At 40.7% G+C, this 13,669-nt stretch overlaps 1 protein-coding gene across 4 annotated transcripts in view; it reads left to right on the top strand.

The window, feature by feature from the left end:
• The first annotated feature begins 883 nt into the window (after positions 1–883).
• Positions 884–13,669, top strand: part of LOC135483147 (MAM and LDL-receptor class A domain-containing protein 1-like) — a 27,796-nt gene continuing 15,010 nt past the window's right edge. For 3 of the 4 annotated variants that reach the window (XM_064763746.1, XM_064763747.1, XM_064763744.1), the window contains exons 1-12: positions 884–1,068; positions 5,821–5,887; positions 6,319–6,447; positions 6,905–7,155; positions 7,658–7,748; positions 8,736–8,867; positions 9,352–9,599; positions 10,052–10,139; positions 10,936–11,067; positions 12,029–12,276; positions 12,557–12,659; positions 13,323–13,472. In XM_064763746.1, coding sequence (XP_064619816.1) covers positions 1,015–1,068; positions 5,821–5,887; positions 6,319–6,447; positions 6,905–7,155; positions 7,658–7,748; positions 8,736–8,867; positions 9,352–9,599; positions 10,052–10,139; positions 10,936–11,067; positions 12,029–12,276; positions 12,557–12,659; positions 13,323–13,472 — 1,693 coding nt within the window. In that variant the 5' untranslated portion in view covers positions 884–1,014. The remainder of the gene's footprint in view (positions 1,069–5,820; positions 5,888–6,318; positions 6,448–6,904; positions 7,156–7,657; positions 7,749–8,735; positions 8,868–9,351; positions 9,600–10,051; positions 10,140–10,935; positions 11,068–12,028; positions 12,277–12,556; positions 12,660–13,322; positions 13,473–13,669) is intronic. The other variant, XM_064763745.1, reaches the window with a different exon arrangement.

Here is a 13,669-nt window from a genome sequence, read left to right as displayed (position 1 = left end):
CTTTTAATGTCGTAATAACGACTTTTAATCTCGTAATAACGACTTTTAATCTCGTAATAACGACTTTTAATAATAAAGTCGTTATAACGAGATTAAAAGTCGTTATAACGAGAAAGAAAGTCGTTATTACGAGATTAAAAGTCGTTATTATGAGAAAGAAAGTCGTTATTACGAGATTAAAAGTCGTTATTATGAGAAAGAAAGTCGTTATTACGAGATTAAAAGTCGTTATTACGAGAAATGTTTTCTTTTTTTTCTTCTTTAGTGGCACTAAAATGCTGCCGTACTATCCTGATACAATTTCTTGTTCAATTTAAAAATTTTTACTACAGTGGAGCAGTAATTAGCTATTTTTAATCTGATCAATTCAATCAATTCTCCCGGCAGGCTCGGAAGTCGAGCGGTTGCTTTATTACTGGGTGTAGTGCAGTTAATGCTACAGCTTTTTGGTGACCATCCTGGTGACCTGCCGACTGACCCTCGACCAAGAATACTTTCGTAAGAACATCTAATCAAACCCAGTTGCACTGTTTATATTCTCTCGATCCCGCATCAATTTGGGCCTTGATAAGATTACATGTATTTGTAATTTATCCATCTCTGCCTATAGAGTCAGACGTCACTGGTTGGGAGATTCCAGTTGACTTCAAAGTTTGACATTCGTCTTTTCTTTGCAAATGGAAATGGTTGTCTCATCATGAGTTGATCATTGCAATCTCAATGACCCATATTCCCCACAACGAGAATTTATCAAGCTTAAATACAACTTAAAATTACATCCTGTGACGAAGAACAAATTAACCAGAAGACGGTTTTGAGGTCGTTAACACATGACGTATAGGCTACCAGTTTTTTTTTCAATTCGCTATACCCGGCCTAGTATAAATTGGCTGCCGCGGACTTTGCGCTGCTGATTTCATTACCACAAATAAACAAGGCCTAGTCTCCGCATTTATCAACAACGGTCAACATCGCGCTGTGCATTGAAGGAGACAATTCGTACCTAAGAACAGGATGGAGGGACAGTGGTGCGTCCTCCTCTTCATCTTGTGCAGTTTACACAGACAGGTAATGAATTTCAGCGTATATTTGCATGTTAAGATAAACCTAGTTCACTGTGCTGGACGGATATGGAGGTTTTTTTGACAGCCTAAAAAGGCCAATTTCACTTTTAGTTTGCCCTGTGACACTTCAACGGAAATGACCACACAAAATCATTTCCAGGGTCATTTCCATCTGACGATACACAGTGTGATGCTGGAAATGCCGTGTCAAGGCTCTATTGAACTGATGCAGTACATGGTCAGTGTTCTGTAACCCCCCCCCCCCCTCCCCAACTCCCAACCCCCACCCACAACTACAGGGCGAATTGCGAAGCGTTCATTCTGTTGCTGTTACATTGTTTATATAATGTTGTCAGTCTCAGTGTCGATTTCTACCTGTTGACTCCTTTATCAGTTAAGTAGACATATGCCTAGCTACCATGTACCAAATTCAGGATAAAACCATGATTTTATTCCCGAATCAATACTCCATCATGCGTTGTAACTTTCTTGTCGGAGAGAAAGACGATTTTATTGTATCATAACTTCATTTTTGGCTCGCCGTAGGGGAGTCTATACAATACCGCAGTGTCCGTCGTCCGTCGTCGTCCGTCGTCGGTCGTCGTCGTATCCTGTTTCAAAAACAGTGGCACGTTTCTTAACCGCTAAGCCTATGAACTTGTAACTTTGTACACAGGACTCCCTTGGTCAGATGACCTGTGACACTAAATTTCGGTCCGATCTGATTCTTAATTTGGCCACCAGGGGGCCGAATGTAGATATCTAAAAAGTGTGATATCTCGCTTATTAATGACTTGTTTAGAATGAAATTTTTGTGGTAGGTACTCATAGCAAAGATACATCATATATAATACGGGTTTTTAATTTGACCTACTTTTCAAGGTCACAGAGGTCAAATGGCGTAAATTGGCTGTTTCAGTGTAACTATGGCACGTTTCTTAACCACTAAAGCTATGAACTTGAAACTTGGTACATATAACTCCCTATATCACATAGCCTCTGGTGCTGAATTTCAGTTTGATCTGATCCTCGACTTTGCCACCAGGGGGCCAAAAGTGGAAATCTAAAAAGTGTGATATCTCGCTTATAAGTGACTTGTTTTCGATAAAGTTTTTATGGTAGGTACTCTTAGGAAGAATACATCACATGTCTTACGAGTTTTCAATTTGACGTACTTTTCAAGGTCACAGAGGTCAGATGGCGTAAATTGGCCGTTAGAGTGTAAACTATGGCACGTTTCTTAACCACTAAAGCTATGAACTTGAAACTTGGTACATATAACCCCCTATATCACATAGCCTCTGGTGCTGAATTTCAGTTTGATCTGATTCTCAACTTTGCCACCAGGGGGCCAAAAGTGGATATCCAAAAAGTGTGATATCTCGCTTATAAGTGACTTGTTTTCGATAAACATTTTATGGTAGGTACTCTTAGGAAGAATACATCACATGTCTTACGAGTTTTCAATTTGACCTACTTTTCAAGGTCACAGAGGTCAGATGGCGTAAATTGGCCGTTAGAGTGTAAACTATGGCACGTTTCTTAACCAGTAAAGCTATGAACTTGAAACTTAGTGCATATAACCCCCTACATCAGATAACCTTTGATGCCGAATTTTGGCCTGATCTGATTCTTTATTCGGCCACCAGGGGGCCATAATGGAAAAAGGAAGAAGTGCAATATCTTGCTCATTTGAGTGAATTGTTTTCGATAAAATTTTTATGGCAGGGACTTCTAGCAAGGATACACCACATGTCCTACGATTTTTGGATTTGACCTCCTTTTCTAGGTCACAGAGGTCAAATGGCGTAAATTGGCCATTAGAGTGTAACTATGGCACGTTTCTTAACTGCTGAAGCTATGAACTTGAAAGTTGGTACATGTAACCCCCTACATCAGATAATCTCTGACACCGAATTTTGGCCTGATCTGATTCTTGATTTGGCCACCAGGGGGTCAAAACTGAAAAAGTAGGACGTGCAATATCTCGCTTATTAATGACTTTTTTTCGATGAATTTTTTATTGCAGGGACTCTTAGCAATCACACGATATTGATCTTGTTGATGTCATAGACAATTATTGGTTGGATCATAAACTTATATATACTGCCCTGTCTTATTACTTGACATCAATACACATCTAAAAAAGTCTTCATGCCTGATTGTGTTCACCATATTCTCCTCTAAATTAAGCATGATCCTGCCTAATAAAAGATGTATACGGTGAGCACAATGGCCCCTGGCCGTTTCATTTCTTCCAATTTTATACATCAGACGACCGGAAAAAGCTATACATGTAGTTTGCACTTTGATTTAAATTTTTCTGCGGAGGGACTCCCTCGTTTCCGGCGAGATCGCACCTTGGGTGGTGGTGGCGCTGACTCCGCCACTGAAGGTCTGCGATGGCAAGACTCGTGAGGTAGCCCATTGTCCTCCTACAGCGCCTTCCTATGGGGGCGGGACGAGGCCGATCCACTGCGTCCGCAGTGCGGCGGTTTTTACCGTTCTCCTCGTTGTTTGGGAACGGTATGATTTTCGGAGCTTCCCCTTGAAAACTCATGGTCGCTCTAGCTGTCTATTGTTTCGAAACACTGAAATATGGAAAACAACCACAGATGTTATAACGGGCAAACCCGCATTATTTTACTGATAAATACTGGGTTAAATACTTACAGTAAGCAATAACTAGTTCCAAGAAAATCATTAGGTTCCGGAAAAAACACAGATTAGAAGAGATTTTCAGATAATTAGTTTGTGATATAATTAATTGCATGTAATTAAACCAAAAGTGCATTGGAAAATTTGCCTCATGCACTTGATTAGACTAACATTCAGTCTGAGACAAGACCACAATTGATTTTTTAAGCCTTTTAGCAGTTAAATTGTCAATGTTTGACCGCGACGCATCAAAGAATGCGTCAAGTAGTGAAACTGAAATTCGGATATGATATACGGGTTAGTCTTGCGAGTAACTGGTGCGATTTAAATTGGTGATTGACCACGGAAATTTTTTTTTAAATTGACAAGTTTGACACAAGTGGACATTTTTACCCATTTCGGCCATTTTCACTCCAAATTTGAACCACCCCCCTATGGCCAGGTTGTCAAAATTCAAAATTATTTTTTTTACCAAACAATTTATTTATATCTGTAGACTTGCCACAGCAAATAATTTTTCAATACCTCTCCAAATATGTACTTGAGAGTAAAAAACATGCACTCGTCTAATAAGGCCTCGACCCTCCAACCTATGAATATTCATTAGTGGTCTTGTCTCGTCTATATGAGTGGTTTGAATTGGTCTCGATCAGTTTGAAGTGACAAATACACCCAGGAGGGCTGGGTGTACTTTAGTTACTCTCTATGTTTTTGTAGTGTGTACCGTTGTATACTTGTCACTATAATAAATGAATTAAACTAAACTAAAAAAAATTGAAATTGAATACTCATTGTTCCAGTGTCTTGTGGGGAAGTGGTTGGTTCCTGAACTGTTCGCTGCTGATAAGCGGAACATGCTTAAGACTATTAGTGGCTGATTTCCGGGGTTTTGAGGTCAGATAAGGTCATACATAAATACTTAATACATACATTCATATACATAATTAACTCGATCGCTCGAGATAAGAAGTCCATCGTTCGAGATACATGTATTTCAGGAAATGAAATGTTTCATGTTTAAAAAAAGCATTAAATGTCCTTTTCCAGCCACGGTACATACATTCATATTGACTACGGAAATGTAATGTCCACTTCAAGACGTCATATTAAAGTGAATATCAGATTTCGCCCGTTCCGTTCGTTCTTCCGCTAATCACCAGGCTTCGATTTTTTGCTCAAGCCTATTATCACACCAAAAAGTTCATGCATCAATTACCAGTGCATTGAACGATTATATGACCCGAGGTAAACTTCCAACCTGTTGGACCTGGTTTTTTCTTAACATTCCTCGTTTCTATACTTTATATACATTGGGCTCTTTTAGATTAAATTAAATATCATCTCTCTGGTTATAATGTATGTATCTAAACTGTGTCAAATGTTTACTAAAGATCGGAGTAGTTGAAATAATAAAACGATTAGTTGACCTATTTTCATCAACATACGAAATCTCAATTGCAATAATCAATCCATTGTTAACTAGACCTAGTAGTCACCAACAACGGCTGACGATTATCTACTTACCAAATAATTGTCAATACTGAACTTATGCATGTAGTCAATTACGGTCAATGTTATTTGATGGTAGGCTATGTATATGCTTCCTCTACATTGAAGTTGGTTTAAAAACACACTAGAATGCTCAATTTGTTCACTGGATGAATGTTACAGTTTCACGTTTGTCTACATCCTGGCATAACTAGTGATTTTTAAGATACTTCGCCTGTCGATATTTCAAACCTCTGGTGAAATCCATACCCATACCCATACCCTTCAGACGCATTGTGGCGGTAGAGCAAAAAGCGCCCTATCGGAGCGTCGCAATCAAACCGTTGGTATGACAAGGCTCCCTCATTACCGTCGCTGTGGTTTGCACGTCCCAGAGCCTACGCCGTCCTATCTCAAAACCAAATGCGAGAAGAGTAATGGCTTTGTTTTCACGGCCCGGTCCTACGATGTGCAACAAGTTGAACAATATCATCGGACTTGGTAACATCAGCCCTGAGATGCTGTGACAGTATTTATGCATTTCCGATACGGCAATATCGTTATGTTGGTCAAGTTGGTTGGTCAAGCTTTGATTGTGTACTTTTTTCAGAGTTTGGTCTTTGCCGATGGTGACACTGGAGGGGCGCGTAGACACCAAAGAGACGTCAGCAATGCCGGTAATATCAGAATATGTAATGCGTTTCGGGTTTATCAACCTGTCGAACTCTATTCTTTTTCAATAAACAAGTATAGGTCCTGTACTTTCTTTTCGTTATGAACTCGTGTATTTTGTGGCCCACCCGATACATCAATCATTGTTATATCTCACATCGTAGTTTTAAGCGAAATTGCTTCATACTCGGTTTCCTAGGCTTTCAGCCCGCTGTACACTGCGCAATTCATTGCAACTCAACTACATTGTAGGTGAAATCAATTGCGCCTGATGCAATTTCTTGCAACTCAACCAACAGACATCGCACACTCAGCGATTCATTGCAACTGATGGTTGATTTACAAAACGTCCATTGAACTCAAACGTCATTGTTAGCAGTCAAGCTTACTTTCTCGTTTCGCTATGCTAATTATAATTCCCTTCTATAATTTCTAGTTAACTGTACGTTTGACAGTGGTGTCTGCAACTGGAAACAAGATTCGAGTGATACTTTTGATTGGACGCGACAAAGAGGAGGAACGCCATCGGATGACACGGGGCCACAGAAAGATCACACGACCGGATGTGAGTGATAACTCTAGTCCCATTGGTGAATAATCCTGCCTTATCGTTTTGATTACAGACTATGGGGCATTAAGGTGCATGGCCATAGAATCCACTGGCCGAACTGCAATATCTCATCTTGAGTAGTCTAATATCGCTTTCACATCAGTTACCGGTGTGGAGGTTTGAAATGTTACATGATAGAATGTCCGGGTACAAATGATTTCTATTACAATGTATGTACATGTATGCTATTGACGGTCATGGGCGCTATATATGTATAGAACCATTTACCGAACCATAATGCGTCAGAAATAGGGCTGGACACTTTTTACCCGGAATGCCCAATGACTTGTGCACAAAAAGTAGTTCCGATGATCACCGCATGTCGCAGGTGGTGGCTGTGTAGAACCCCAATCCATTTACACACTGTTCACTGTTACAGTCGATATGAGATTATTTCTCTTTTTTACCTAAGCTGGATATTACATGTACACCGAGGCTACCTCAAAAAGCAGGGGAGCAGTGGCACGTCTGATGAGCCCAGATATTGCTCAGGGTGCATATTGCCTCCAGTTCATGTACAGTATGAGAGGAAGGAACATGGGGACGCTGAACGTAAAAACCAAAAAGCCACATGAGATGACGACGGTCTGGACAAAGAATAAAGATTTAGGTCCCGGGTGGTCGTTTCAATTCCTGGATATCAATGAAAGTACCACTTTTAAGGTAAACGAGAAAAGGCGTGAGTTTCTGCTTCATAGCGCCATTATCATCATCATCGTCATCGTAAGAAAACTAATGCGACTAATGTCGCCCACTAGTGCAACCACATTCGCCCAGCGACTTCTATCAGTTGAGAGGGCACGAATATTTCACATCGCTCGCAACGGCCCGCCTAACATCTCGTACGACGTCTTTCTCTTCTTCTCCATCGAACCAACTAGCTCTGGCTTCAATTCCAGGACTGCTTATGGTAGTCTCATTGGTTTCATACGGCTGACATATCCGGACCATTATAGGCGCCGAATCTTCAACAAGGGTGTGACCGGCCAGTGTATGTTGTGTCCTCTCCCTTAAAGTTGTGTTCTGCACCCGATGGAACCAGCGTAACCCTATGAATAGCACAAACTAGAAGGAGCTAATTTTTTATACCAATTTAAGCTTATTTTTTTATTCACAAGTCTCTCAGTTAAAGATGAGTTTAACTAGTAGTTGATCATGATTTCAGTTGGTGTTTGAAGGAATACGTGGCAGTGATTACCAGAGCGACATTGCCATTGATGACGTATCCATAACTGTGGGAAAATGTCTACAAAACCGTAAGTTTTTCAATACCAAATTAAGGATACCGCAAACCCTGCATTCAAGCAAATTAATCTCTGCCTGTCTCTCATGTACAAACGACATGTATGTTTTCTAATTCTGTTGAAACAATCGAAGTCAAAGTCACCGTGAATGACACTCGCATGAAATGATGAGGTTTAAAAGTACCCCTTTTGTTAGTCGAATGAGGAAGCGGAGGGAAAATGAATGGAAAAGGAGGGGCGTTTAAATGATCGGTTACCGGACTGTACCAGAAGGAGAACTTCGCTCAACATGCCAATAAACTTCCACAGATTACCATAAGCAGGCGAAGACGAAACCGTCGAAGGAGTTGGCAATTGATGGCCATCCACTGGCTAACTTCGCTATTTTTCCCACTCTTCTACTTCTTCTTCTGCACATAGTGTGCTCAAATGGGAATGGCAGCCACTTCATTGTATTAGAAATAAAAGCAGCTTAACGTCTTTACAACAAGTCATCGAAAGAAATTACATGTGATTAGGATGCATACAACTGAAAGAAATTATATGTGATTATGATGCATACAAATCAAAGGAAAGGAAAGAAATTATATTGTGGTCAGGATACAACTGAAATAAATCATACTAGTATGTGATTATGATGCATACAAATCAAATCAAAGGAAAGAAATTATATTGTGGTCAGGATACAACTGAAATAAATCATACTATAGTATGTGATTATGATGCATACAAATCAAAGGAAAGAAATTATATTGTGGCCAGGATACAACTGAAATAAATCATACTAGTATGTGATTATGATGCATACAAAGCAAAGGAAAGAAATTATATTGTGGTCAGGATGCATACAACTTGAACAAAAGAAATTATATTGTGATCATGATGCATGTACATCACAAGAAGATTTTGATACTACATGTATACACATCCTAAAAAATACCCAGGCTGTATTATTATGGTTGTATTACATTGTAGTTGAGTCTTCGCCTTCACTTTCAGAACAGTTCAACTGCACTTTCGATATCTTTTCGTGTGGATGGACCGACCTCCCAGCGGACATCCAGTGGATAAAATACAGAGGATCTACCACGACCAGCGCCACTGGGCCACGGCGAGACCATACTTCTGGTAGTAAGTGTTGTTTACACGGACCGTCGCGATTTGCTCATCATGCATCTCTGTCGCATCAAATTGAATTTAATGGATACGTTGCATTATTACATACATTGGGGTCGAACTACTCTCTTTTCTTTTCACCTCTGATATAATCTAAAATGTTTTTTTAGAAATGAACACAAATTTTACAAGTATGAAATGCACGAGTCACCGCCTCTGCAGACCGTTTTGAGCGTTCTTCATGATCAGCACTTGGACTGGAACTCAGTGTACCAATGTAGTTGCAGGTGGGGGATATTGACCAATCAAAAAGCTCACACGGCATTGATCATGCTGTCTGCGCCACACAAGCGTATAATCTCTCTTCTGGTTGGTCGAGACCTGTCAGGATGTCCCAAATTTCAGGTTGAGGAAGGATAGAGAGGATGAGAAAAGAGAATATCTCCTTGTTATCACTTCATTGGTTTGATGTCAGAGTATCTTAAGTCGTTCGTTCCAGGTGGTTCTTACATGTACATCGAGGGTACCGGCACCAGCCCCGGGGTCAAGGCCAAACTCCTCAGTCCTGAAGTACCACCAGGTGGAGAGAGGTGTCTACAGTTCTTCTACCACATGTACGGACAGCACATGGGCAACCTTACTGTCCTATTGAATAAAACGGAGCCAATATGGATTCGAAACGGCAGCCATTCAAATGCGTGGGAGAGAGGTCTAGTTACCCTCAACGAAACCTCGTCGCCATTTACGGTATGTCTTAAGCTTAGTTTTCATATCTCAGTGCAATAACAGTAACTTTTGAACCCCGCGCCGTGAGGGTTGTTATGATTTTACAAATCATCTGGGACGAGAAAAGTACCGGCATAAATTTCCTAATTGGTAGATCCCGTATGTGCAGCATTCCTACGTAGGAATATGTTTAGCTGTCCTTTACAGACCCCGTACATTCACACATTATCTTGGACGGAGGGGGGGGGGCTGTTTATGATATAGGTAGGTACCATGCTGGAAAAGATTATTCTAGTTCTTTTCATTGAAAGGGGGTATGTGAAAAGGGGAAAGGTTTTGTCAGAAAACTATAGCGAGGGGGAAGGTAGAAAATGAAACTTATTTTGTTCAAAAGATAAACCGTCATTCTGGTGTCGAAGTCGGATCCTACACGTTTTGTAAGACTGACATTATGCCTTTCGCTTTCTCAATAGGTTGTCTTTCAAGCCGTCCGAGGCAGTGACTACCTCTCCGATATTGCCATCGATGATATATTCATCTTCGACAGCCAATGTCCCGATGGTAAGGTAGCGTTATACCATAGTGGATAAAGGTATCGGTTTGCCAAAGAAAATACCTGCGTACCGGGAGAGGAAATAACGATAGAAAAGAAACAGACAAAATATTACATTTAGTTCATTTTGAGGAGTGTTAAGGCCCGCATTTATTACTTTTATCCGATTGCACTCCTCCAACACTGTAATGGGAGCGCCTTGTTTCTGTTGTGTTACAAAGGTAAACCAATACCTTAACCCACCGTGGTTACAACGAATTGATCTATAAAAGCCGATGAAATTGTTTTTCTTTTAAAAACTCATTACAGCGAGACTTAAATAGATTAAGTATATGGATGAGAATTTGACCCCAACTTGAAAGGAAGCGGGGCGTTCTTCCACCGCCACCGCCACCGCCATTTTTTCTTCATGTGACGTCATAGATGACGCGGTTATGTTAATTCGCCTCTGCTGTGCATGCAACCAACTTGTTCCTGCGTACACAGTAGTCTGCTGTGTACACAGCAGTCTGCTGTGTACATAGCCACTTCGTAAGTCATATACCATATACTTCATGAATCCTTGCGAGTCGGGATCACACTGGTTCAAAATCTTAGATTATTCGTGCAAATATACAACTCGGGTCCTGATGACACGACAGATCTTCGTATTTCGTACGCCTACTTCGTTGTTCGTATAGGGGTTGCGAAACCTGCATTATAGAAGTCGGATGACGAAAGGTACAATGAAATAGGAAGAAGCGAAAGAACAAACGTTTTAAAACGATAAATTTAATTTTTTTTCCTTTTGTCCCTCCACTGCAGCTACTGATGATTTCAACTGTACATTTGAGGATGGAATTTGTGGTTGGGAACAAGACTTTGAGGATGATTTTGATTGGAATAGACGTGAGGCCGATACCACCGGAGGGACGGATTATACAACTGGGACTGCATGTAAGTATCTATCATGGCTTCGCTACGCCTGCGGTATGCTTTCGGGCCTCGCCCCGGTGTGCTTCGAGTCCTCCGCCAAGGGGTTTAATCATTGCCACCTTTCCAAGGCAGCTTTCTCTAAGGCTTCTTTTCCGTGGCCGATGATCAGGAGTTCTCAACCCTATGCATGAATCACAATCTCCCAATGAGAGGAATAGGTTCATTTGCTGCGGAGCAAAGTAAACGCTTGTAAACGGTGCTAGTATCCTGAGGAACCGTTACTGATGGCGAGACTAGGAGATTGCATGAATCACTGTCAATGATGTCAACTCAACTCGAAAGAAATAATATTGTGATCATTAAGCAAGCAACACGGATCAAAGAAACGATATTGTGATCATGCACAAACCCAAACGAAAGAAATCATATTATTATTATCATGATGAATACAACGTGAACGAAAGAATTTATGTGATCATGAAGCACAAACCCAAACGAAAGTATTTTGTGATCGTGATGTCAGCAACTCAAACAAAAGAAATTAACGTAATCAGGATGTATACGAAAGTAATAGTTATAATGATCATGATGCAACAACGCAAACGAAAGCAATTATGTTTGATCATGATGCAACCACGCTAACGAAAGCAATTATGTGTGATCATGATGCAACAACGCTAACGAAAGCAATTATGTGTGATCATGATGCAACCACGCTAACGAAAGCAATTAATTTGTGATCATGATGCAACAACGCTAGCGAAAGCAATTATGTGTGATCATGATGCAACAACGCTAACGAAAGCAATTATGTGTGATCACTTACAAATGCGCTCTCAACCGAAATAAACTACCGTATACTGTGGTCGTATGGTGAACAAAGCTAAAGCGAAACTCGAAAAGTCTTCCTGTCAAACAATTTCCCCATTTGTGACGCGATATTATAAGCATAATTAGAGTTGTTTTTTTATAACCAATATAGACGGCCACGTTATGAACGCGGACATCCCAAGACGTAATACTAGCGGGCGTTTCATCAGCCCAGAAGTTCCACCTGGTTCGAAGTGTCTCAAGTTCGCCTATAAAATGCGTGGCGATAACCTGGGAACGCTAAGTGTTTTAGTCGAAACGGATCAAAATATGAGTTTGACTTTGTGGTCAAATAGTGCCAATAGAGGAAATATATGGAGGGTTGCATATGTCAACATTACCGAAATGTTTCCCTTTAAGGTAGGTGCTGTTTCATAACAATGCAATGCGCTGCGCGAAATTCATCCCGATGTTATTACGCAATAATCGATTATTTGACGGCACTAAAACGTTTGTAATGCCTCCAGTTCGGTATCAGATCCTTAGCCCTATTTTCGTACTCTTGTAACCATTTACCCGTTCCTTCTGGGTCTTATACCAATAGGCCGACTCATACTCATACTCATACTCATCTGGTACTCGTATTCAAAACCAAAGAAGTCAAATCTGTGCAAAAAAGTCTAATCTGTGATTATTCCAGATTGTTTTTGATTCTTGGATTGGAAATTCATCAACAAGGGGTACTGGAAGTGATGACACTGCAATTGATGACGTCACACTTTTCGACCATGTTTGCCCTAAAGGTATGTTGAAGTGATCCATGGAGTTGCATCAGGTTTACGGACTGGGTACTCCTAAAGCATGCTTGTTCATGAGAACATACAAAGTCACCTCACATGACACTATGTGGGCCTCGAACCCATCACCTTCCTTATCAAAGGTCAGGTGCTCTTAAGTTTAAAAAAAACAAGGTTAGATGTTTTTCAGTGAGAAAATACCCTACCTCGATGCCCCTTTAATACCTCGATGTTAAAAGAATCCAGGCCTAGCCCAATACACGCCCTTAATCCCATTGTTCTACTGTCGTAACAAAGGGTTATCGGGCAAATCTTGATAACATCGACCTACACGAAACAGGTTTCATGTGAGTCGATTGGCCTTATCCGGCAAGGGCAGATGAACGTAATCAATGGTAGCGGTAAAACCTCTGCAGGGTGCATATTTGCGCAGGCCGAAAAACCTCAAAAACATTCATTTCTAACGGTGAAGATTGAGATGTTGTTTCAGCTCGTTGAAAGCTCCTCTGAATAGAAGAAGGGTGCAAAAAATAATGCTCTATGACGAGTCACTGAGGACAAGTTATATGAGACAAAACCTCGTTTTAAAACGATGTAAAAATGAGACTGGTCATGCGCAGTGGTTCATGTAATTACATTTTTGTACAGATTGCCTTGTTATTTTTTCAGCTTCAAACTCATTCAACTGTACCTTTGATGGTGAAGAGGAAGAATGTGGATGGATCCACGAAGATTCGTCAGATGACTTCGACTGGCTCCTTAACAAAGGGCCAACTTCTTCTAGTGGCACGGGTCCTCGCGCTGACCATACCAGTGGGAGTAAGTGCTGACACTGTACTAGGTTATAAAAATGGGACACTGCTGTTGGAGCAAGTGTATTTTTCCTTGTTTTCTTCGCGAATTTCTAGGTGAGCCCATTCGGCCCCATGGTGCATCGAATAAAATAATGGTGTATTTCCGTAATACCAGAAGACAGATCGTCTCACCACAACAACAAGCGACAACCGCGATGATTT

This window comes from Lineus longissimus, chromosome 2 (genome assembly GCF_910592395.1).
Source record: "Lineus longissimus chromosome 2, tnLinLong1.2, whole genome shotgun sequence".
Taxonomy (NCBI): domain Eukaryota; kingdom Metazoa; phylum Nemertea; class Pilidiophora; order Heteronemertea; family Lineidae; genus Lineus; species Lineus longissimus.
Note: the sequence above shows the minus strand (reverse complement) of the source record. Positions and strands in the feature narration are given on the sequence as shown.